Here is a 26,554-nt window from a genome sequence, read left to right on the forward strand (position 1 = left end):
TGGCTTCGAAAGTGGATGCTATGTACATTACAGTATACCGGTACTTCTTGCACAGAGTAAAGAGTAAAGACTAATTTTTCACAAGACAAACATCGGGTGAGAGTCAGCAGCAAGAAGAATCGATTGATAATACAGCACACGGATTGATTATAACATATTGACCGACACTGTGAAACTTAATCCATGGCAGTATAAACTGGGGTTGTGAGGTACTTGGATTTACATTATTTCCAGCAAACGAAAGAATTAAATTAATATGAACAATAATACTTCACCTCCAAAATCCAGACATTTTGACGGGCTGACAAACTGCAGCATGGCCCTGGCTGTACAGTCACTGTCCTTTCGTTCCACTGGCTTCTCTTTGCGGGCCGCGAGGGATTTTTCTTTCTTAGCTCCCCCTCCTCCTTCTCCCTTCCCGCCAGAGTCCGTCATCTCAGACTGGTCACTCTCAGTAATGTTAAGGTCAACCTCCTCTTCGCCGTCCACCAGACCGTCGGTCAGTTCAATGCTCCCGTTTGGTACGTCCTTAGTTACTGTTGCTACGTCTGTTGCCATGACGATGGTTACTACGGCAAGCAGAAATGTCCTGGTAGTATTATATTCTCTGTCTTACTCCGCAAGTCGCACCTGGCCACTGCCTGGCTGTGTCTGAGTTGTCAGAGCCGTTAACTGTTCGTAGTACTAAATCACAGGTATTAAAACCTTGCCGCAGACAACAACAAAGCCTGCACGCGAACCCGTTAGATTGAGTCCCAGCTCTAACACGCAGTACGCCGGTAAACGTTATAATATAATGTTATTAAAGCGCCTTCTAGCCCTCACGAAACAGGTTGCGGGTGTCATATGAAAATGATATCAAATTGATATTAATTTCCATCCATGAATCCGTTCCTGATTATGTAGGGTAATTAAAAACGCTGGCCTAAGTCAGCCCTGAGATTAATTCCCTACGTGTATTCCCCGGACAAACTCGGCAGAAGTATCGACGTCCGATTTGGCCGATCTTCAATAACAATTCTCAATCCCATAAGATAGTGCCTTTGAAAAAAAGGGCAATCCAATTTACAAGAGTCGAAATAGCTAAATATTAGTTAAACCGCGCAGGCTGTCTCTGTCTCTCCCACAGCACATTGCAATATTTGGTAAGAATAGGTTGATGGTTTTTATCCTAATCGCTTTAACTTTGACTCAATATTCTCATTTATAAAATCTACCCTACCCTGTAGCCAGCTTGTTGATTGTCTCGCGGAGACTACTAGCAGAGAACGTTATATTGGACACAGACTGCACAACGTTAAAGAGGAGCGATGTTAACAACTGTGTTAGATTGTGGTTATTCTTCATGTCCTGTTTTGTGACTCACTACACCCCAAACCGATCTTTATAAGCCACAGTCAACATAGTCAATATGATTATTTTTTCGATCTGAAATAGATCCTCTAAATTCAATATTTAAAGCTGAAGTACCTTGTGTCTTTGACTAAAACCAGTGCCTATCTCAACACAGTATTCCCATTATGCAGAAAATAGCTATGATCTATAAGACAGTCTATAGTCTATAGTCATACAGTATACAGAATATTCAAAGACAAAGCTCAGTAACATTTGCCTGTTTTACTCAATATACCTAATATAGTCAAACACGTGTATCGCAATATACTTTGCTATATTTGAAGACACAACTCAATAACATTGTTGAAGGACTTTCTCTTTTTAGCATACCCCAATATAAGCAAACGGGTATATTGCATCCTGCTTTGATTTCAGTGTCTTTTGCTGGAATTCTGTGTCCAGACCCACATACCACAGACAGCATGCTTTTTAAACCACTGAACTATGACACTATACATTCAATGTTAGATGGTACTAGGTTTTTCAATCGATTCATATTAACCCAGCAGTGACTTTTGTCTGTATTTCGAACCTGTGGTCTCTAATATTGAAAACCGTGTCTTTTATTTTGACTGAATAAATCCCTAATTTGCAATTTTTCTAAATTTCGAATTTTGAAATTCAGAGCAGTTAACTAGAAGTAAAAAAATAAGTTTCTATGCCTTTTTTTTATTTGACCCTATTTCAAACTACACCTGGTACCTTCACATAAAGGTTTTGTTTGAGGTGTTTTTTTCACTCGCTCTATATTCCACATACATAGTTGTCATTTTTTCGCGTTGAATGACTGGATAGCTGTCGTTGTCAGTCCTTTGAAAGCTAAGAGCCCAGGTATTTTGTGTTTTGTGCATTTTCCCTTTTTGTCTCCTTGTACTCGTTGCAATAAGCATCAGGTATTATTATTATTATTATTATTATTATTATTATTATTATAAGAACTAGTAGTAGTAGTAGTAGTAGTAGTAGTAATGGTAGTAGTAGTAGTAGTAGTAGAAACGGCAGTATTTTTTAAATTTTTATTTGTATTATTTGAGTACTTCATAACTAGTTCATTTCATGCATCCTGAATTTCAGAGATTACCAGAAACTACCCTTTCATACATAGCCAATGTTGCTTCATGCCCGCACTGCAACCAGTCAGGTTAGTTTTTTAAAACCTCAATTAATGTTCATCATGATACAATATTGGTTTCAGCCACTGATACGGCGATAGCATCATATGATCGTTTTGTTTGGTTTAAAATCCATTCCTCAGATATGGTAGAAAATATATCCCGGTATAAATATGCCCTGAAATTAGCCGTGACAGAGGCCGACTGCATTATAATTAAAAGTGCATTGAAAGTTGATAGACTATGATGTGGAGATGTTAACAGATTTACCTAATCATTGCTACGGTGATGTATTTGTATAGAAATTCTACTTTCTTTTTAGTAATCCCACTCACAACAATAAAAACACTACCATCTAGACCTCCGCGGTAACGTATATGAAGTAAAATGGCACGTTTATTCGGTTTGAAGTACAAAATAATTCTGTCTGAATACAGCTGGGATGAAAAAAGTGAAGATTGCGTTAGGAGAGCGTACCCAGCAGTAATGATCCTCTCTAACACAATCACACAATTATTTACCTGTTAATGACTCCAATTTGTGCACCGCATGATATAAGATGAGCTTAACAGAATATTCATATAGAAATCATCTGTTGTCAACCAAAAGAAGTGCTACTTCATAAGTATGGACTCAAAACTCAAAGAGTTTTGTTTAAATTTTCCTTGCTAGAGACTTCGAAAAAAATCAAATCAAACATTTCATTCTCTCTCTTAAGAAATTCGTTCTGTGCCCATGCACGCGACAGATGCAGAATATTCATGGTTACAGAAATTAGTGCAGTTTAACATCTGATCCATGAACTCCATTGGCATATTTTCTCTTTTATTTCTTCTCCTTTTTTGTCGAGGTCATTCGCCTGAGCGGCATTGCCAAAGGTCCCCAGGGGTAACGGAGAAGGGTAAAGAAGTGGACCCCAAGGACAACTGCCACACATAGCTTTCTTCAACAATCTTGCAATATTAGTGTAACGCAGACACGCTAAATTGAGTTAGATAATTTTTCTCCCTGTCTTCACATGCTCTTTTGCAAAACCCTACAACCACAGTTGAAAGAGGCTACACCGGTAAATAAAAAAGCTAAAGTGAAAGAGGCTCCAAAACCACTACGAATGCCTTCATGAACTGTAGTATGGCAAGCCATGATGGAATGATGGTGAGACAGTTCAACTGATACGACTGTCACTGAAACTACATACCTCGACTTAGTTTGATATAATCTCTGACTTTTTGCCACAGAGATAGCGAGGTTTGCATGATAAGTAGGGGCGAAGACGCTACTAAGGAGAACTAATGAGGGGCATCTGTGAAATCTGTGGTATAATTTATGCGTAAACCTACCTGCCCTTGTGAGAATGTCAATTTGTAGCACCTGAGCACAACATTAAGTGTACCTCTTAAAAAGCAAAACCGTCCCATCTTGAATCGTAATTTTAACACGTTTGTGTTCATAGCGTGTTAATGACACGAGGCCCAAAGCAAAGTCCGACACCTTCACTACGTACAATTTCCGCTTTATTAGAAAAAAGGCACGCACACTGGACAGATTGGGTGGAATAAAGTGTTGGATATTTTTGCTCTGAACCCGAATCACGTCTTTAAACGGATGGATGTAAGTTGTTATACTACATGTACAACACATATATGCCGAGGGCATACACAGATTGTCACCGTTTGTCAGAGAGAGAGAGAGAGAGAGAGAGAGAGAGGTCTATTTGGTTATGGCCACCATGCAGAAAAAAACTGCTCATGTCACAAGGAAATTTCGTCAACTGTGCATTTCTTTCGCTCCAAAATCCCGTATACTGTCCCTTTAAACCGATCTCTGCGCCTGCACACAATCACTTCATTTTCTTATTCATAGTCAACCTTAAAGACCCCTTTTTCACTACACTGTTGTCTTTGTAACCTAGCCGTGTTTTTCTAACAAATATTTCAATGAGAAGAAGGTGGGTAAGCAGCTAATGGGCAGGACTCTACTTATCGTTGCAGCATTTTATACTATGGTGACGGTACATGTAACACCCTGAGTGTAAACGATTACTGAAAGATCAGCTCTATGACATGTCAGCTTCCGTTCCCTCTGAAACTCAGGGTGATAATACTGCTCTTGTTTCCATATACATTCCCGCCTATGTATTCAATATAAAAATAATATGCTGAAGTGAAGCCATTAGAATATATGTCAAAAATAAGCGAATTGTAAAATAAACGGCAAGATGTCAAGAAGATGCATGAGTGCACCATAATATTCAGTAACATACATGTACGTTGTTGTGTTCCTATAGGATGGATAGCACAGCCTCAAAGCGAATTTATGTAGCCGGAGGGGGGGGGGGGTTCGAGAGAACTCCCCCCACCCCCTTTTGGCCGGGAAAAGGTCCCCTCTTAGTAAAATTTTATCTAGGTATATGAAGGTTTCATGGTAAAAAGTCCACTTTTCAGAAAAAGAACCTCCTTTTTGAAATTGCTGGCTACGGGCCTGAGAAGTCTCATATTCTGACATCTGATGAATAAGTTAAGCATTGAAACAATAGGTGGAATAATTAGTAAGACCCCCTTAGCACGTGATAAAGTTATTTTATATACGACACACCACCAAGGTTAAAACAAGACGGGAAATCACGTATGAAACAAAGTATGAAACTATTCTAAGCATTCCTTTAAAATGAAGGTGACATACATGATCTGGCAACGATATATCAATATCAACAAAACGTTTATAATAACGCTTCAGTCTAACATTTATCATTCTCGAGAACGCACATGATGATTCAGTCACTTTTAAAAGGGAGTTTTGCTGCACGTGATTGTTTGTAATAAGTAGTTTCAATTATATAGAGGATCTCATGACAATTGCCATTAATGACATTATCATAGACAACTACATGAATGTGCTTAACCGCATTCAGACTATGTTCTTATCTTCTTTTATTGGTTGTTACTGTATTTGCGTTTTGGTCACCTAAAATGTCGCTTTTTACGCGACTATTGCAACCAACCGGATTGCCGGTTTCTTTAATATTTAAAGTGTTTATCCTTTATTCAGTCCTTTCCATTCTTTTTCATTTGAGACAATAACTTGTATAGAGACATTATCAGACAAGGTTGTGGACTGCCACTAGTTGAATGAAATTGTACGTGCTAGTCAGGCTAGCATATACGACATACTGGTTGACAAATGTATGTGATTTATACTGGCATATTTCAGATAAATAACTAGATAGTGCAAGTGTTCAAATAAATGAACTCTCACCTAGTTTATAAGATAACTATATTGATGCCGATGCCTTCCATATCCCTATGAGTGGCGGGGCCCAGCTTGTCTCGAAATCTCAAGGTAAACATATTTCATGTTGACCAATATTGTTGTCCTTACCGCTGTTTATATATCTTACTTCAATAATACCCCCTTATCTAGGTACATGTATCGCCGATAATAGGAGGGGGGAGCATACATCATGTATGGTAGAACTTCTTTAATGCGTCACCATGTTGTTTTTGCTATCAAGTAAGCCTATATAAAAACTAAATACTGATAACACAGTGTTTGCTGTCTAATAGGTAACGCTTTTCCCCAAAAAGAAGCACCATATTGACAGCGTCTGGTTCTCGTTTTAGGGTAGCTATAAAATATTATTAATGTTTCACGTTTTCTTGTGAAGAGCTGCACACTATTAGGCTCTGCCATCCGGGCACTTCAAACTAAACAATAACAAACGCATTAGCTGTAGTAAGGACTTAGTCGTGAGCCTCAGGGTGTAAACCTTGTCCACTCAGTGCCAAATTTGAATAGTCTGTGAGTATATTATATCGGCAGACTTACCTTCTTGTTTTTCCGTGACGGACCCAACCCTGTCTTTTCGCGGGACGGGCTTGGGTGGCTCCACTGACGAAGACTGGTTTCTGGCCCCGGGCACTGGGGGTGCTCCTCTCTGATAATCCAGCCTGCTTGGTAGATCGGGCCTCACAGACAGAGGCGGCTTTGTTCCTACGGGCGGGCGCCTCACTTCAGGCCTGCTGCCCCCGTCTACGGAAGACGGTCTGCCCCCAGGAACGGAGTTAGCGTTGGAGGCGGCATCCCCATGGTGGTCAGAACCGACTGCAGAGGACCTAGACCCGGGAAGAGAGAGTTTCATCTCCGCTCTGCTCTTAATGACTTCGTTGCCAGCGTCCTTCGACAGGTGGTTTCTCTTTTCCGACATATTAACCGTACTAGAGAAGTATACCTGTTAAATTAAAAGACTGCAAAGTAGCTAGACACAGGACAAGCCAACTTTCATCCAGAAGTTAACAGAAAGAACTCTTACACCAGTGTATGTTTTACACAACACCACCGTAGAAATGTCTCCGGTGTTGTTGTATGCAGTTTTAACCTTTTGATATCCACCTCCGATGATCGTCGCGCAGTTTCTCTATTTTACTAGCAATCTCGTAAGGCACTGTCGTACATGTAGAAGAACTATCCCACACCTTGATAAATCTGACAGCCGCCGACCTCAAAGTAGGCCTTTAACTGAGTCCGGTCTCAATGGTAGGCCATCTAACGCACATACCATTCAGCGTAGAGGGTACAGCAAGTCCCCTCGTGTCTCTGTTGTTTTTAAAATCTTCTAGCACAGGAGATGTTTACCTGGAGAAATCGGACAGCGAGCGCCTCTCTTACTATCCCAACTATCTATCAAACGTATAACTCCTTCTAGAACGCGTGTAACACCGTGCAGCCTGTGAGGCGCAATTGTTATAAGAAATATTCAGTGACGTTTTGTTTCCGTGACGGCCTAATTTTCTTCACACACAGGCAATGATATAAGGGGAGATATGCACGCTTTCAGTCACCTTGGTCTATCTCCAACTCCCGGGTTTCAGGCAAGACTGACACCCTGAGTTACAAGTGAAATTTGCTGGAGTATGACCGGCCTACTGCTGGGTATATATATATCGGACTCCAGAGCACACCTTGAAGAGAGAGAGAGAGAGAGAGTGATAGTAGCAAGTTTCTCAATTGGAGTTTCAGGGTGCAACCTGGTCGACGTATTCGTAGATGAGGAGGATGGTACACGTTTTCCTGGATAACGTCCTGGAGAAAAGAATACACTGGACGTCTGTAAAACAAGGAAAAACCCGGTTAATTTACAGTTCATTTAAATATACATGTATTTTTAAATCAGTACCTGTGTTAACTAACTACAGTCAAAATAGGTTTAAAATACACTTAATACACACTGAATGAAATATTTAGCATAATCAGATAAGTAATATGTTAATTCGCATTACTTTCAAACCGACCGTTCGCAGTAATCACAGTATTCTATTCTTTTTTTACATACCCAGTGACAACGTTGATAAACAATCAACGGCACATGTAATTGCTCCTAATACGGAGCGTACAGTCGGGTGCTGCAGCCATAATAAAAGCTCTTCTGTTCGCTCTTGAGTCTGAGTCACTCCGATGCACAGTTTTGCTATACAGTTCCGTTTTCTCCTTCGATTTTAATGTTCACGTGCACCTAATCAAACAGGTGAGAGGTCTGGAGGTATTTGGCCCCTTAGTTTGTACAATCCCCTTTGCTATTTGACTTATTGAGTAACCGAATGTGTGTCTTTGTTGAGATATGTGTTCTTTGCTTCGAGCTGAGTCGGCTTAAGAAACTGCCAATACTTGATTACCACTGGCCTACACCGACAGATTTCTCCAGCGCTTTATATAATTAGTTCCGATTCAGAAGTATATGACGTAATCAACTTTTTCTAATCGTTGTGACAGTTCAGTCCTGTGATGGCCGCTCAAGCATCATTTCTCTCTGCCCGGAAAACGGACCCAGACCAAAACTGATCCAAATTCATAAGTGTGTAAACTGTACTAAGCCGCAGTCAAGTTCTTTTCAGATGTTTCCTTCAAGTTGTAAACGTTTTTATATTTATGTGATGGAGGGAGGTGAACCCGTTGAGAACGCGGCTGGAATGCTTAATGGGATCAGGGGCGTAGAAAACAGCAAAGGACATGTACGAGCCGGCAGAATTAGCCTTAGATCATTGCTGCTTCTGTAATGTTTGTTTTCGCTCTCACTCCTGACATCAATACATTTATTTGTCTATTTTTAACGTTTCGGTTGTCATTTTGTAATCAATCATTCATCATTGTGCTATATCTTTATTGTAATATAGTTTATATACAAACGAAATTTACGTGCTAATTCACTTGAATTCTTTACAATTATTAATTGATTATTCCACAGTGACATTTGAAACACTTTTCTGCAAAAAAAAAAAAGAAAAGAATTTACTCATTTTTTAAAATTATCAATTTATAACTGTTTGAATTGATCGCAGTGAATTGTTTGCCATAACTTACCGAGGTGAATGTCTTCTACATGTATTATTGTCTTACACAGGAGATAGATTTTTTACGAATGCTGAAATTATGTTTTATATGGAGTGTCAGCTGGACCGATGTGTGTTTTTTAACAATGTCAGAATGGACAAAACAACACGCAGTCCATAGAAAGCGAATGAACAGATTTCTAATTCCTCACTGACTGAGCACAAAACGAACCTGGGATATAAAAAAGGAGGGGGGGGGGGTTCCAAACGCCTCTTACCCTCCTTATGACAGCATTTATTACCTATATACTCACTTTGGTAGCACGAAAGTAAAGTACAGATGAATTTTTTTAATAAGACGATGATTATTTAGGAAATCTTCCTTTTGTATGGATTCTTTCCAAAAATGTGCATAAAGCTGGCGTAAAACCTGATCTTATACAAATGAAATTACCTAAAAGTATGATTATTTTTTTGCCTCGAGCTGAAGAAACTGGATTTGAAAAAGGAAGGAAGTAAAGTGATATGATGATGTCAAAAAAGAGAAAACATTTGTGAAGCCCTCCAAGTTGATTCACAACGCCCAGAGGAAATTTGAAAAAGAAAATCCTTACTGAGTCGCTAATATGAAATCATGATCATGGTTAAGCTAAAACAGACGATACACATACCTCAATTTTCAAAGATGTACTTTATTGATATTGGTGATGCAAGCGGATTGACCCAATCCGCCGCAGTGAGGACCGAAAAATTCTTGTATCCTTGAAACAATAAAATTCATGAGCTTTAAGTAAAATACTGTATGTTTGTGAAGTATTTTTAATCATATTAATCATAATCATATTATTTGTCTCTATGAACAATAGTTTAAGAATAAAAATATTTGTGTAGGCATTCCCCAAAAATTTTGGCTACGGGCCAGATGATTTATTTCTATTGGTTGACATTATGCGTCATAATTCGTTGAAAATTATCTTTTCATTCACTTCTGGCGACGTTGACAAAATGTGAAGTGGTTTACGCTGATGTCACTCGTTCGCAGCCTTCATATTTATAATCAAATGAAAATTAAACTATATTATTTGATAATATTGACGAGACGGTGGTGGTATGTTGTCAGCCAATCCTTAGTAATGTCTGAAAGTGCGTTTTTGAGTAGCTTTGCCTGGTAAAAAAACTTACATTTTACATCCAGTGCCTATAAAGATACAGGTAGAGTAAATGTGGATTAATGGCATTGAAAAATGATTATCAGAGGTGGAGAAGTTAAACCACTACAGAACTGCTCTTGTTCCTCCAGTGATGTCCAACGTCCTTCACACTAGTACTTCCATGAATCATCGTGCAGAAAAATTTTGGGGTAACTGAAGAGTTACGATGAATCATTATTTAGTACGTATGGCCAAAGATAACACTATGACATACTTGCATCGTGATTTTTAAAACTTATCTAAAAAAACTCACCTGAAAACTTTCCCTAATCTTCCGCATTTCTGAAACGTTTGTGCAAGGTTTTTTATATGACAAAAACATTGAAACGTTACCTCCAAATGTGCATTAATCTACTTTGTTATTAATTTCTTGAATCCCTTTTTTTCTCTTTGACAATTTTGAATGAAGAAAATGCGGAAGCTAGATATACGATGTCAGTGATAGCGTCAGTTTGAAGTATTTAATGGAGAAAAAAACACGGCCTTTGGTACTCCTTCGCATGGGGAATCCCCATGTCGGTATTCCCCATCTAAAAATAGCGGAAGCGATTTAAAACCCGGTTCTTACATCTCGCTTACTTAGTTTGATTATTGCAACAGCTATTGCAAGTTGAATCGGAATGACACTCTTCGCCGACTCTTGAATAATATATTCGATTAATGTACTTTTGGACAACTATGGCACAAAAGAAAACTTATTTTGGTGAGTACCTTGATTTTTGCATATTATGAAGATTGGGACTTGGTATCTCTCTCTCTCTCTCTCTCTCTCTCTCTCTCCCTCTCTCTCTCACTTTGTGCGTGTGCGTGTGCGTGTGCGTGTGCGGGTTTTGATCTCGTTTTCGATGCATTTCACTTACGCCAAAAGTTTTTAATTTGAGTTTGAATGAAATTCACTGTCTCGTCATATAGGCCATTTATATACACATGTATATGGCCCATATAAGTAATGTGTTTCTATTAAGATAATTAAGTTTCTTTTGACAATACATCAAAAATTACTGGTTGACGCCTTACAGACAAGGATGCCTTGGAATCTATGTGGCTCTTTATACAGAATACATAAAGACTTTCCATTTTTCTCTCCCAGTCTTACTTGATATTATGCCGGGATATAGGGACCATTCCCAGACCCTGTCGTACCAACTTTGGATCGATCTATCTCATATGGGATTCTCGCTAAATTGCAATCAACTTAAGCGGTTTAGATGCCTGTCACACCAATTGAAGCTGATAGGGGGTAATTAATTATCGTTTAACAGCTTTAGTCGGCGTGCCAGACATCTATGCCGCTTAAGCTGAAAGCAATTGAGCGAGAATCCCCTTGCAGATGGACCGATCCTGTTAGATCGATCTAGGTTTGGAGTGATCCTTCTGGGAGTGAGATGATGTAACACCTCTGCAAAGAAAACTAGCAATCAGGCCTTGTATGGAAACTAGGATGGATAAATGGAAGGATGAGTTATTATTATTATTATTATTATTATTATTATTATTGTTAGGGGAGACCGGGGCTAGTTGGACCCCGGGGAGAAGTTGCCCCCCCCCCTCCCCCCATCAAGTCTCTTTAATAAAGTTACTCTAAGATGCTAAATTATTTCATTTGGACTGTTTCAGACCGACGGTTTCTTAGCACTATTGGATACGGTCACTTTACAAAATGACACAATCAATTCTTTTACCCCATAGTTACTTCGTCATAAATTGATAGGGAGTCAACTTACCCCGGGGTCCAACTAGCCCCGGTCCCCCCTATTATTATTATTATTATTTACGTCACTGTGCAGCCGTCGGTAGTAGCATTCAAAACGCAGTCGACAAAAGAATACAACCTTGCACTATAAATAGTCATTCTCGGAAAGAAATGCCGTTGTATTGATATACTGCTGAAATATTGAGTCACCAAATGCTGAAATATTAAAGCACACCTTCGTACCATATTATACCTGTCGACTTTTATTGATTTCAATGGAATTTATGTTTAGAAGATATTTCGGGGTCATTGTTTTGCCTGTACGGAACAAATAGAGAAGGTAATAAAAACCGTGCTCTGGTGTGTTACTAAAAGGTAGATAAGATTTAAAGTAGACGGAAGATAGGATTAATTGTGTGCTCCTCCGCTTTATTTAAGGTTACATGAAGGTAAGGACTCTCTCTATATATATGTGTAATGTAGGATTATATTATGTGTCTCACTTGTTACACTCCTGACAGCGGTGGTAGGTGTGGGGGTTGAACAAAGCTCTTTTGATTGTTGTATTTAATGCGAGGCAGATTATTTTATTAATGTAATAAACCTCTTATATAAGTTAAATTATATCTTTCATAGGGTGTTACACCCCTGGCATATTTTAAACCTCTGATTTGGTCAGTTTTGTTCAGTTGCGACAAGAAAAAGGTCATAAATGATAAAACTTTCTATACAGAATGAAAACTAATCAATGTTAGTTTACAACAAGAAAGACATATTGAACAAGTATTTTGGACGAGTTATAAATGCTATGACAAATAGACAAGAGACTTTTAACATTTTGAACGGTTTATAAATGATATGACATATAAATAAGAGATTTTTATCATTTGCAGCTCAAGGGCATTTTTAACCAAATCGTCAGCTATATTTTTTACTATTGGAGATGAATTGATTATTTTTGAAAACGTCAAGCAGAAGAGGTAAAATGCTGCAATAGTTTCAACATTACAGAGATTTTTACAAACTTTTTGAATTCTGGTAGTTTATCTAAAATTAGCCATAATTTTTTAATCGACCAATATAAAGCCACCCTAATACTCTCGGGAACCGGGGTGGGTCGGAGTGGGTTTTGGTGTATGGATGGAGAGGTGGGGTGTTGGTGGGGGCGGGGCTAACAGTCAGCGTCATGTACGGTAGTGCACAGAGATGTGAACACTTGGTCGATATGGTTTTGACCTATTCTGCCAAGAACAGGACCAATAGCATCCAATTTCTCCAAAATGTAAACATGCAGAGAGTAAGCTAGGATAGGCCTACAACGGAGCTGTATTTTCTCCAGTGCAAACGCGTTTTAATCAGTCAGTGACGTTCAGGTATCTGTTGAACGCTTATCGCAACTATTGTGGTACAAACACGCTGGGGTTTGCTATCTAATACATGATATGCTATTGATACAGATAGCCATGATTGCGGGTGTGTCAAGACTAGCCTCAGAAGTATCGAATCACCCTCGGTCTGAATGACGTAGAATGCGTGTATAGTGATCAACCCGGTGTGTGCAGCAAGTCATCCAGTAATACGTGCATGTAAAAGCATGTGGGTGAGATACACACGCAAAAATATTTTGCTATTGCAATTTTTGCGAGCTTGCAAAAATCAGCAGATGACATCGATTCAAACACCAAACTAACTAACAAATTAAAACCAGTCTGAACCGGGGCTAGGCTTGTGATTATCATTATTATGAAAGTCCACTGCGTCAGCATGGGAGATGACAGTCAATTTCCTATGGTGGTCACTGGTCGGTGATGCTTGACATATCATAAGCGAAAGAAGGAAGATAACGATCTTCTGTTGTCTGATTGTCCTAGTGTCATACTTATTTTGGCCAAAGGTAGAGTCATAAGCAACTTGGCAAGACGCAACAAAAAAGTAAAGATGTCAGATGTTTGGGAACCGAGTCGCAGAAGCAGCGTTTATGAAGGTATAGAGATTTGGCCCAAAGCGGGCTGTTTGTAGCCCTTTTTTCTTATTCAGAAAAAAGTAAAATTCATCTAGTGTTACTTACAGATAGGCCTACAACTAAATTGAAATGCAATGTGTATAACGGTGCATCTTTATTTATTTATTTATTTATTCACCTCAATCTCTTTGTAAGTGTGTCTTTTTGTAAATGGACATAATTATCAATATACAAACCTCATATTGTAATATGCACTCGAACTATGACCCCAGCACTGCATGGCAAACATTGCTACTGCTTGCGTCTCAAAGATATCTAAGGAGTGTCCTGTCGACAGCCGCACTTAAAGAGCTAAAATCGTGGGCGTGAGATTTGCAAGGCGGCGGTTACTAATACCCACCTGACATCTTGGACAGCAGATCATGTAAGTGGCGTGGATCTTTTAACAACAAGACAACAATCCTACTGGGACCAAGCATCCTGTTGAAGAATGCACCATATATCTCTACCTCCAGTCATTCCACGTGGTTTAACGAGAAAATACACCGGTAGAATATAAGGGTAAAGAAGCTGGTTCCAGTAACAATCTAGCTTTGCCTGTAAGTAGAGAGTACAGCCAAGGAAGAAGAACGGTATACCAAGGAAGTAGATGTCTACAAACTTGAGAGTTTAGGGAAAATATTAATGGAGAGATTGGGTGAATAAACCTGGCTTCTAGAGTAATGTGAGATTGGGAAAGTTCACAGATACTAGCAGGACAAAATATAAATAAAGAGAGAGAGAGAGAGAGAGAGAGAGAGAGAGAGAGAGATAAAAAATTCAAAACACGCTCAAGAACTTGGCATCTAGAAGTGAACTACTACTACTGTGTTCATTGTAGAACACATGGATCGGCCTCAAATGTCATTGAATCTGCGATCTACGTTCTGTCAGTTCTATCGTGATGCCAGACCCACTTAGATAACAAGGCAGCAAAGCTGTCAAATGTACAGACAAAAAGCAGGAAATAACTATGCACAAAATAGGCTACTGTCAATTCTGATGCAAAAGTACATTATGTTAAACTGTAAATTCAACATCAAATTTTAATTATGCTCAACAGGTAATACCAATGAAAGTAAAATGTGTAACAAGCATAAGGCTTCAGGCCCATGAGAGTTCAAGTTCACACTTTGAAAATGTATAACTTCCAGAAAAAGAAGCCAATTAGACTGCTTTTCCAACTCAGGCTGCATGCTGATTTTCGAACTTGACCTCCGTTTTAGTAAGATCGATTACTCCTGAGAGTTTCACGACAACAGGCCTATCGGTTTTCCTTGAAATGTGTTTACAGTGTTGCATATATGTTGAAAAGTGAAAGAAAAAAGCATAACTTCTACAATAATGGCCCGATCATCCTGATTTTCGAACTTGACCTGCGTTTTATGAAAATTCATCAGCTCTTTAAATATAAAGCCCAAAAGTAAAACTGCCTTCCACTTATCGTGTTTACAATGAAAGTGCAAGGTGCCGGCAATGGCGATGACGGCGACGACAGACGCAGGTGATGGCAATGTGTACAGACACATCTGTACATATTTACTGTACTGTTTGAGAACAGTGACATGGTTTTTCTTAAATGGTCATCATGGGAGCAGTGCCCAAAATAGGTTTTTTTCAAATTTTGATGCAATATTACATAATGTTTAACAGCATAATGACCATCAATTTTTAAGAATAAAATATTAGTATCATGGATATTCAGAAAATGTGACTAGCAAAGGTCTTCAGGCCCATGGAACTTCAAAGCCACAACTTGAAAATGCCAAAATGTAAACAAGACAGCACTGTTCTGAAATGGGTTTATTTCCATTTTTAACAATTTTTAACATAAAACAAAATTAACAGTTTACTGCCATTTTTATATGATCAACTAAGAAAATTGATGAGATGGGAAAAATATCAATAGAATAGTGTTTAATGTCCAATTTCTTCCATTCTGAGATTCTGAACATAGTGAATGATTCAATCTGTCAAACTGCAATGATATGAGTTTATTTCCATTTTTGAAACTTTATTACACAATACACAATAACAAGTTTAACATCATTTTTACAAAATCAACTAACAATGTTGTAAAGATGCAGGAAATGTCAAAAAAAAAAAAACACTTTTACATATCTTATTAATTAAATAATGAAACTGTTAACATGCCTAAGAATTGAATCTAAGGAAATGTAAAAAACAGCATAACTTCTAAAATAATGGCCCGATTATGCTGATTTTTTAACTTAACCTGCGTTTTAGCAGGATTGACCACTCCTGTGAGTTTAATGACAATTGGCCTATCTGTTTTTCTTATATTGTGTTTACAGTGTTGCATATATGCTGAAAAAAGAAAAAAATACATAACTACTAAAATAGTGGCCCGATCATGCCAATTTTCAAACTTGACCTGCGTTTTAGTAAGATCAATTTTTCCTGTGAGTTTCATGACAACAGGCCTATCGGTTTTTGTTGAAATGTGTTTACAGTGTTGCATATATGCTGAAAAGTGAAAAAACAGCATAACTTCTACAATAATGGCCCGATCATGCTGATTTTCGAACTTGACCTGCATTTTATGAATATTCATCAGCTCTGTAAATATAAAGCCAAAAAGTAAAACTGCCTTCCACTTATCGTGTTTACAAGGAAAGTGCACGGCAACGACGGCGACTACAGACGCAGGTGATGGTAATATGTACAGACACATCTATATATATTTACTGTACTGTTTGAGAACAGTAAGTGACATGGTTTTTCTTAAATGGTCATCATGGGAGCAGTGCCCAAAATAGGATTTTTTCAAATTTTGATGCAATATTACATAATGTTTAACAGCATGATAACCATCAATTTTTAATAATAAAATATTAGTATCATGGATATTCAGAAAATGTGACTAGCAAAGGTCTTCAGGCCCATGGAACTTCAAAGTCACAACTTGAAAATGCCAAAATGTAAACAAGACAGCACTGTTCTGAAATGTTTTTTTTTTTCCATTTTTAACAATTTTTAACATAAAACAAAATTAACAGTTTACTGCCATTTTTATATCATCAACTAAGAAAATTGATGAGATGGGAAAAATATCAACAGAGCAGTGTTAAATGTCCAATTTCTTCCATTCTGAGATTCTGAACATAGTGAATGATTGAATCTGACAAACTGCAATGATATGAGTTTTTTTCCATTTTTGAAACTTTATTACACAATGCACGATAACAAGTTTACCATCATTTTTACAAAATCAACTAACAATGTTGTAAAGATGCAGGAAATGTCAAACAAACACTTTTACGTATCTTATTAGTTTAATAATGAGACTGTTAACATGCCTAAGAACTGAATCTGAGGAAATGTGAAAAATATGCTGAAAAGTGAAAAAACAGCATAACTTCTACAATAATGGCCCGATCATGCTGATTTTCGAACTTGACCTGCGTTTTATGAATATTCATCAGCTCTGTAAATATAAAGCCAAAAAGTAAAACTGCCCTCCACTTATCGTGTTTACAAGGAAAGTGCACGGCGCCGGCATCGCCATCGCCATCGCCATCGGCGACGACAGACGCAGGTGATGGCAATATGTACAGACACATCTGTGTCTGTACATAAAAGGGGTACAAAGGCTTATGAATGGGACTGCATAGACAGCCCCCCCCTCCCACGTGTTTTCAATGAAATCAACAATTATTACGGACACAAAATTAGCGTCAGGTTTCACTACATCTATATTATGTGAACGGTTTTGGATATGGTATACCTTCACAAGTTTTATTATACATATTCACAGTTTATAAGGCAATGTTGGCAAACATATTTTCTTGTTGATTACAGGAATGGCCCGCCGGCTTACCAACCCGGGAGTGAAGGCTCCAGAGTTCAAAGCAATTTTATTGGGAGAGGCGGGGGTCGGGAAAACTTGCCTTTTTCGACGGTTTATAGGACAGCCGTTTCCAAGTGGAACAAAAACCACAGTGGCTTCGCAAGCGAGTGATAAGAAAGTGTACGAGACAGATGACGGAGATATACAGGTGAGTGAGTTTCTGCGATTATTATTTTGTCAAATGTAGGCCCTAACTTCTGGTCCGTCGAAGTTACATTTGATCTTGCCTTCCGCATAGACAATTTAACCCTAAAAATCACAGGTTGATTAAATTGTTTGTCAGTTGACATGGATCAGTTGAAATCTGTGTGGCTTTTGACACAATATACCAATGGACTTTTCTTTCTCTTATTATTATTATTATTCCTTTTTTTTGTTAGGTCTTCCTCTTCTTCCCCCCTTCCTTCTCCACCAAATTCATATTAGTTTAATAATGTCACCGTTATGCCCGATTAATATTGCTAACAAAGTTGAATAAAAAACTGCATCTTTCACATTATCAGGTCACGTACTGGGACACGGCGGGTATGGAACGATTGGCGTCACTTACAGAAACGTATTACCGCAATACAAATGTTGCCATTATCTTGTTCGACGTCACACGAAGAGACACATTCGACCGAGTCATTTTCTGGGTGGAAAATATCCAAGAGAGACGCCATAACAAAGACCCGACAAAAGACATAAAAATCATTCTCGTGATGAACAAAATAGATTTGCGGACTTCTACCGGAAGTGATACGGATTTTGTGACTTCATCCGAGGTCTTGAAGTTCATTGAGAATCACCAAAATGGCTCCAAAATTCAGGCACTGTATGAAGTCTCTGCTAAAACGATGGAGGGAGTGGATGAATTGCAGAGCTTTGTGGTCAAATGTCTGAGCGAAGAACGAAGAACTTATGCCACAATGGACAGAGACATAAAAAGCTTAAAATTACACAAGGACGATTGCAGCCCAAAATTCAGTCTAAAAGCATGGGTCAAGAAGAGTTGCGGGTTTTAATTCATCTGTGTACAAAAAAACTTTTTGCCATGTAACTCTACTGACGACAGTGGTTAAAAAAGTAAGTTCACACCACATCCCCAGCATACAGCAAGACAATCAAATTTTAATCGACTGTCGTCAATGTTTCAGCGCCATGATGTGACTGAGGGGTCTTTGCAGGCACGATATTAGAATCAACAATACAAAGTCCGTTCAATTTCACTCTGGCCCTTATCACCCTGAGTTTCAGAGGTCAATGTGTCACTGGAAAAGACAGGTATGCTGATTGCAGAGAGCCAAGAGTTTCCAGTGACCTCTAAACATCAGGATGGCCCTTGCCTGAATTCCGTTTAAAGGAATTATTGACAAATTATTTTCACAAGATGACAATTACTTTGTCAACCATAGCTAATTAAGTTGCAGTTTCTACATCCGAATGCAAATCTTTTCATTTGATCCGCCATATTTGATCCGTGGATTTGTTAGTCCACTGTTCTGTATGCGCTCTTTGTAAATATGGATCTTTGATCCACAGTGTAAATTGGTTCTACTAGACTAGCATACGTTTCTCTAGCAATGAAGATGAAATATATTCCAAAATCAGCATTTCTTTTTCTTTTTTTCTTTATAATTTTTTAAAGTTAAAAGTTGTATGAACATTGGTTGTTGACTTGTTCATTAAAAAAATTCTGACCCAGTTTCCAGCAAGAAAACTAAATTTCACTAAAGTCTTTTTCTTTTCTGAAAACTTTATTACCAGAACTGGACAAATGTCCATGAGAGTGGCCTTAACAAACACGCAGAACCCAAATGCTGTGATAACACATCTTCAAATCTATTTCTATGACACATCACTTTACAACCAAGCAGGCTGACTTTCCCAAACTTATTCAAGCAAGAAGATCAAAACATACTTCATAAGAAGTGAACCTCAAGCCGATGTTCTAAAGTTCTTGCAGACTCTCCAGGTTGAATAAAAAATACTTTATATGTTCCAAAGCATCGTTCCAGAGCCCTGCAGTACCTCACAGACATTATAAAGTACCTCTCAACCAAGCTTGTAAAAGTAATACACTTTTGGCATATTGATTAACATCTTTCCATAACTTTCCAGATTTCAAGTTCTGCCTATCAACAAATATATATTTACATACCTGTCGTGTCCTAAACTTCCAAAAATGCAATATTTTGGGATCTACAGCAGAGACTGTAGTTTGTTTTTTGTCAGCCCAGTCTGAAATTTTACTTCATACTTATATAATTTATATAGAACACACAGTATCCACACGGCATGACTTGCCCCAATGTAAGAGTCATGTTAAAACTGTTCCTTGTTTTCTTATAAGATGGCAGTGATTATTTCAAGTCTATTTTTTCTCTTCTCCCGATTCTAATTTTTCTACACCTTCCCCCTCTTCAACAGCTTCTTGTCTGAATGCTGGGAATTGCTCCCATGGACTACGAAGATCAAATTTTCTAAATTCCTGGGCTAGTTCTACTGGCTCTGATAATATTCTCTTCTCTTCATCATCATATCGTAACTAGAGGAGATAGAAAAAAAGTTTATCATTGTTGTGTACACATCTAAAAAATGCTACAGTTGAAAAAGGACAGTCATCCCCTTTCAGATATATACAGTTGCTTTTGGGCTAAGAGAAACACTTATTAGTAATGCTCTAATTCTACAAACTGCAATTTATAAACAGAAACGGTTTTAAAATCAAAAACTTGCAAAGAGAGGGGTTTTTTTCCCTTAACAATTCCTGGTTGACAGTCAAATAATCTTTTACAAGTTTTTCTAGTGAAGAAATAAAGTCCAGGAAAATATCACTGTGTACAAATTATGAAATTACCAATTCCAGACTTATACAAGCATCGTTTTTCGAACTGCTCAGCTCACCTCTAGAAAACCAGATAAAGGAAAATCTTTTCTAAACGGGTGACCTTCAAAACCATAGTCTGTTAGGATGCGCCTTAAGTCAGGGTGGTTAGCAAAAAATACCCCAAACATGTCCCATATCTGAAAAACAAAAAGATATTTAATCAAAGACTTAAATATGTTCAATTTGATTTTTTAATATTTATTCAATATTATTTAATATTAATTTTTAAAATATCCATTTAACATTAATCCTTATTTAACAAATTATTGCCTACATAAGAGGCATTTGTCATCAAAAGCCCTATTTAACCATAGGTCTAAATAAGTAATAGCCTTCTTAAAATAATTAATATAGATACAAGATATTAGGAATTCAATAAACTTCATAATGGTATATCCCCTTGTCAAATTTCCTTTTATCTCTAAACACATTTAATGCACAGCATCAGTGTTACTACTAACAGTAATGGGTGTTCAAAATGTAGTTGTACAGTATGCACTTATGATTCGAAATAAATTGTTAATTTTTTAATGCCTTTAGGTGAGCTGATAATGCAATGGTCATGCCTTCCTAGTGTACTAACTGAAGAGGCAAGTACTTGAAAAGACAGAAAAAATTGGCCATTGTTGTGTACTATTCATCTAAAAAATTCAACAGTTGAGGGTAGATACTTGCCAGATTATTATCGATACACAAATGCACACACAGTGATTAATGTGACTAGCTTTTGTCAATCTTGGTTGGTGGTGAAAAAAATCAGTGATAATAATAACAAGGCAGCAAAGCTGTCAAATGTACAGACAAAAAGCAGACAATAACAATGCACAAAACAGGCTGTCAATTCTGATGCAAAAGTACATTATGCTTAACTGCAAATTCAACATCAAATTTTAATTATGCTCAACAGGTAATACCAATGTAAGTGAAATGTGTAACAAGCGTAAGGCTTCAGGCCCATGGGAGTTTAAGTTCACACTTAACAATGTTGTAAAGATGCAGGAAATGTCAAACAAACACTTTTACGAATCTTATTAGTTAAATAACGAGACTGTTAACATGCCTAAGAATTGAATCTGAGGAAATGTGAAAAAACAGCATAACTTATAAAATAATGGCCCGATTATGCTGATTTTTGAACTTGACCTGCATTTTAGTAAGATTAATTACTCCTGTGAGTTTCATGACAACAGGTCTATCAGTTTTCCTTGAAATGTGTTAACAGTGTTGCACATATGCTGAAAAGTGAAAAAAACAGCATAACTACTAAAATAGTGGCCCGATCATGCCGATTTTCGAACTTGATCTGCGTTTTAGTAAGATTAATTACTCCTGTGAGTTTCATGACAACAGGCCTATCGGTTTTCCTTGAAATGTGTTAACAGTGTTGCATATATGCTAAAAAGTGAAAACACAGCATAAATACTACAATAATTGCCCAAACATGCTGATTTTCGAACTTGACCTGCGTTTTATGAATATTCATCAGCTCTGTAAATATAAAGCCAAAAAGTAAAACTGTCTTCCACTTATCGTGTTAACGATGAAAGTGCACGTCGACGGCGACGGCGACAGGGACGGCAACGACAGACGCAGGTGATGGCAATATGTACAGACACATCTGTGTCTGTACATAAAAATGCCAAAATGTAAACAAGACAGCACTGTTCTGAAATGTTTTTTTTTTTTTTCCATTTTTAACACTTTTTTAACATATAACAAAATTAACAGTTTACTGCCATTTTTATATGATCAACTAAGAAAATTGATGAGATGTGAAAAATATCAATAAAACGGTGTCAAATGTCCAATTTCCTCCATTCTGAGTTTCTGAACATAGTGAATGATTGAATCTTACAAACTGCAGTGATATGAGTTTATTTCCATTTTTGAAACTTTATTACACAATACACGATAACAAGTTTACCATCATTTTTACAAAATCAACTAACAATGTTGTAAAGATGCAGGAAATGTCAAACAAACACTTTTACTTATCTTATTAATTAAATAATGAAACTGTTAACATGCCTAAAAATTGAATCTGAGGAAATGCGAAACAAGACAGCACTATTCTGAAATGGGTTTATTTCCATTTTTAACACTTTTTTTAACATAAAACAAAATTAACAGTTTACTGCCATTTTTATATGATCAACTAAGAAAATTGATGAGATGTGAAAAATATCAATAAAACGGTGTCAAATGTCCAATTTCCTCCATTCTGAGTTTCTGAACATAGTGAATGATTGAATCTTACAAACTGCAGTGATATGAGTTTATTTCCATTTTTGAAACTTTATTACACAATACACGATAACAAGTTTACCATCATTTTTACAAAATCAACTAACAATGTTGCAAAGATGCAGGAAATGTCAAACAAACACTTTTACTTATCTTATTAATTAAATAATGAAACTGTTAACATGCCTAAAAATTGAATCTGAGGAAATGCGAAACAAGACAGCACTATTCTGAAATGGGTTTATTTCCATTTTTAACACTTTTTTAACATAAAACAAAATTAACAGTTTACTGCCATTTTTATATGATCAACTAAGAAAATTGATGAGATGTGAAAAATATCAATAGAACAGTGTCAAATGTCCAATTTCCTCCATTCTGAGTTTCTGAACATAGTGAATGATTGAATCTTACAAACTGCAATGATATGAGTTTATTTCCATTTTTGACACCTTATTACACAATACACGATTACAAGTTTACCATCATTTTTACGTAATCAACTAACAATGTTGTAAAGATGCAGGAAATGTCAAACAAACACTTTTACGTATCTTATTAATTAAATAATGAGACTGTTAACATGCCTAAGAATTGAATCTGAGGAAATGTGAAAAAACAGCATAACTTATAAAACAATGGTCTGATTATGCTGATTTTCGAACTTGACCTGCGTTTTAGTAAGATTGATTACTCCTGTGAGTTTTATGACAACAGGCCTATGGGTTTTCCTTGAAATGTATTAACAGTGTTGCATATATGCTGAAAAGTGAAAAAACAGCATAACTACTAAAATAGTGGCCCGATCATGCCGATTTTCGAACTTGATCTGCGTTTTAGTAAGATTGATTACTCCTGTGAGTTTCATGACAACAGGCCTATCAGTTTTCCTTGAAATGTGTTAACAGTGTTGCATATATGCTGAAAAGTGAAAAACAGCATAAATTCTACAATAATGGCCCGATCATGCTGATTTTCGAACTTGACCTGTGTTTTATGAATATTCATCAGCTCTGTTAATATAAAGCCAAAAAGTAAAACTGTCTTCCACTTATGGTGTTAACGCTGAAAGTGCACGGCGACGGCGACATGATCGGCGACGGCGACGGCGACGACAGACGCAGGTGATGGCAATATGTACAGACACATCTGTGTCTGTACATAAAAATGTAACTGTTTTTAAAAAACATACCTCTCTCTCATACCAATCAGCACCACGGAAAACCGGACATATAGACTCCATTGGTGTGATTTCATCTGTGTATGTCTTCACTCGTATGCGTGTATTAAACCGTAATGAGAGAAGGTTATAGACAATCTGTAATATATACAAAAATAATCAAAATCAGAAATACTGAAAAAATAAAGCAGTTCTAGAGCCATTACTCTTGTGCAAATATTACAAATATAAGCACGTTTTTAACATAATATCACTAGGATTGCAAGATTTTTGATGAAAAATTTATTTCACTTAATTGTATTATTATTATAATACAAATTTGGCAAATCTAAAAACTAAAAACAGCCCGGTCAATCAAATAATTTTCTAGAATAATATTGTCAAATAATAATATCTGTACATGTTATTAAAGAATGTATCCAAAAATGAAATTGTGTACATCCAAAACAATACCTTGGGTTAAAGATGTGCAACTCAAGTTTATAATACAAAACATTATAATGTTGCATGTTCCCCTTTCACTCCCCCCCCCCCCCCTTTCATATAAAATATTGACAAATGATGTAATTGCCAATTTTTTACCAATCAGAGAAAAGACCTACTAGTAATATAATCAATCAGTCAACAGTGACAAAATTGGATGACAGCGTTTTTAAACTATTGATGTCATCTTGGAGGACATTGTTATTTTGGTAATAACTTATATATACTTAAACACTTCTTGAGTTTCATTTATTTTCATTTATTAGCAGATCCCAGAAAAGTTAAATCCATCTTGGCCAAAGCCAGTAATTGTAAAACACATACCTCAAACCTATATTGTCTAGAGGGCACGTCCACAGCGCATAAATCTGATATATTAGTAAACTGTGCATTTGTGTGGTCCTTAAGAAACGCCATGGTAACCACCACCCCTTCAGGATGAATCAGGACTTCCAGTTCTCCCCCATCTGTGATCTGAACTTTCTGTACAAATTTGGGCAGATTTTCTGCAACATAGTTCCCAAACTGAAGTAGCTCCTCCTTGCGTGCATCATCTCTCTTCAGAATAGTTGCTGCAGTTATATAAAAATAAATATTATATATGTATTATAATAATCATACAAGTGGTAGCTAAACTTTAGCCAAATGATTTTCATGTTCTCTTTCTCTGAAATATTCAATGAACCCCTAGTTTCAGAACTGAAGTTGGGGAGTTTCTTTATCTTAAATTGTCCAAGCATGCCAATTTGTCACGTCTTACCCATAGCAGACTTTGATTCAAGCTCACTTCACCAATCACAAATAAAAGCTGAGCCTTTTAACTGTCATCAAACTACAACTTTTGCCTGGACTACAACATAGATCTTATTAACACCAAAAGCTCAGGGTACGCCATTTTTTTTTTTAAGTTTTTTATTTAAAGCAAGAGGGCACCCTTGATGACCACAGCCAAAAGAACAAGAGTAATATCTACTATAGGGATATTTTATTTGTTAAAAGCACCAATGCTTCTAAAGAAACCCATGGCGTTTATATGATTTATGCAACAAATGGGCTACAAAGAAAAAAGTAACAGTTGGACTACTAATACAGCAAAATACAGTTATCTTTGCTGGACTAGAAAAAGGTTTTAAAAATTAAACCATTTTCTTTTAATCAAAACATTATGGTACTGCTAAATCAAATAATTTCCATATGATTTCATAAGAATTGCATGCCCTGAAGAGACACATGGTAATGATATATTTAAATAATAAACAATTATATTGGATCTCATGCAATGAGAACTATCATAACAAATACTCACTCTGCACTGCATCATGGCTAGCAAATCTACACATCATTGGGAGAGTTCTTGGTCTTAAACAGCTGATAATACCTGGAATATGAAATATGCAGAACTTACTATATATATATAAATCATAGTAAATAAATCAACATGGCTTATAATAAAATTAATAATCTGCTTCATGGACAAATTTAATGTTGTTTTTTCTTAGATTGTGCGATTTGGGGGGGGGGGGGGGGTCCTGCTTCCCTCAATTTTCACTTCAAACGATTAACCTCAATCATAACAGGCTCAGTTGGGCTAGAAAGGGGTAAGGGAAACATAATAGATGCTGGTTAGTAGCAGGTTCAACATCATCAAATAAACTAGAGTATTGAAAATTTAGCTTGCAATGTGACCGATTTTTGACACCGGTTCTGTGTAATTACATGGTAAATTATATCCTTGCCCAAAGCGCAATTGAGTAACTGTCACAGCAACCGATCCTGATTGATATCAAAGGCACCTTCTGAGTTGGGCGGCAAGTAAATCTCAACAGTGCTTTATCGCTTATTTTGATGATGGCTGTCAGATTATCGTTAGCAAGTGTCGAAATTATTCTAGCCTTGGCAGTGTATTTGAGACCAAGAGAAAGTAACAATTTGCACAGACAAAGTTATTGCAAATTCTGTAAAGTTTAACTTACCATGTTGTCGCAGAATATTCACTCCAATAGGCATCAATGCTCTCCTCACACAAGACGCCATATTGGATGCACCGCTCTCGTTGACAATTCTCGTTTAAGTGCGGCCATAATTTTTAGCTAAGGCTTAAAATAATAAATAAAAAGAATAGATTACTTTATATTTTGAACTTTTATATACTATGGGCTTAGAATAAAAGA

General features: G+C 37.0%; 2 protein-coding genes across 8 annotated transcripts; one reads left to right on the plus strand and one right to left on the minus strand.

Annotated features, from left to right (window-relative positions):
• Positions 1-2,467: 2,467 nt before the first annotated feature.
• Positions 2,468-19,199, plus strand: LOC106171671 (uncharacterized). 7 transcript variants are annotated; one of them, XM_087011596.1, is made up of 3 exons: positions 2,468-2,536; positions 17,559-17,755; positions 18,111-19,199. In XM_087011596.1, exons 2-3 carry the CDS (start codon positions 17,561-17,563, stop codon positions 18,609-18,611), a joined length of 696 nt encoding a protein of 231 aa, XP_086867722.1. In that variant the 5' UTR covers positions 2,468-2,536; positions 17,559-17,560; the 3' UTR covers positions 18,612-19,199. The 7 variants fall into 7 exon arrangements, with proteins under 7 accessions (XP_086867722.1, XP_013407565.2, XP_013407563.2 ...); XM_013552111.2 differs by lacking the exon at positions 2,468-2,536 and adding an exon at positions 5,780-5,846; XM_013552109.2 differs by lacking the exon at positions 2,468-2,536 and adding an exon at positions 10,633-10,744.
• A 125-nt stretch (positions 19,200-19,324) lies between these two features.
• On the minus strand, positions 19,325-26,502 carry LOC106171670 (NADH dehydrogenase [ubiquinone] iron-sulfur protein 3, mitochondrial). Its single transcript, XM_087011593.1, has 6 exons — positions 26,357-26,502; positions 25,690-25,761; positions 24,708-24,955; positions 23,913-24,038; positions 20,494-20,613; positions 19,325-20,134 (listed from the first exon to the last, which is right to left on the minus strand). Exons 1-6 carry the CDS (start codon positions 26,415-26,417, stop codon positions 19,961-19,963), a joined length of 801 nt encoding a protein of 266 aa, XP_086867719.1. The 5' UTR covers positions 26,418-26,502; the 3' UTR covers positions 19,325-19,960.
• Between the last annotated feature and the right edge of the window lie 52 nt (positions 26,503-26,554).

This window comes from Lingula anatina, chromosome 4 (assembly GCF_051362555.1).
Source record: "Lingula anatina isolate TDL-2025a chromosome 4, LinAna3.0, whole genome shotgun sequence".
NCBI classification, from domain to species: Eukaryota; Metazoa; Brachiopoda; class Lingulata; order Lingulida; family Lingulidae; genus Lingula; species Lingula anatina.

Bases quoted from the DNA above. Each gene is read 5' to 3' on its own strand.
- LOC106171671 (XM_013552108.2), top strand. From the start codon at position 13,673: ATGTCAGATGTTTGGGAACCGAGTCGCAGAAGCAGCGTTTATGAAG. The intron at 13,719-17,558 runs GTATAGAGATTT...TGTTGATTACAG, and splicing joins CAGAAGCAGCGTTTATGAAG to GAATGGCCCGCCGGCTTACC. The intron at 17,756-18,110 runs GTGAGTGAGTTT...TCACATTATCAG, and splicing joins CAGATGACGGAGATATACAG to GTCACGTACTGGGACACGGC.
- LOC106171670 (XM_087011593.1), bottom strand. From the start codon at position 26,417: ATGGCGTCTTGTGTGAGGAGAGCATTGATGCCTATTGGAGTGAATATT. The intron at 24,956-25,689 runs GTGAGTATTTGT...ATATAACTGCAG, and splicing joins TAGCCATGATGCAGTGCAGA to CAACTATTCTGAAGAGAGAT. The intron at 24,039-24,707 runs GTATGTGTTTTA...TATATATTACAG, and splicing joins CTAGACAATATAGGTTTGAG to ATTGTCTATAACCTTCTCTC.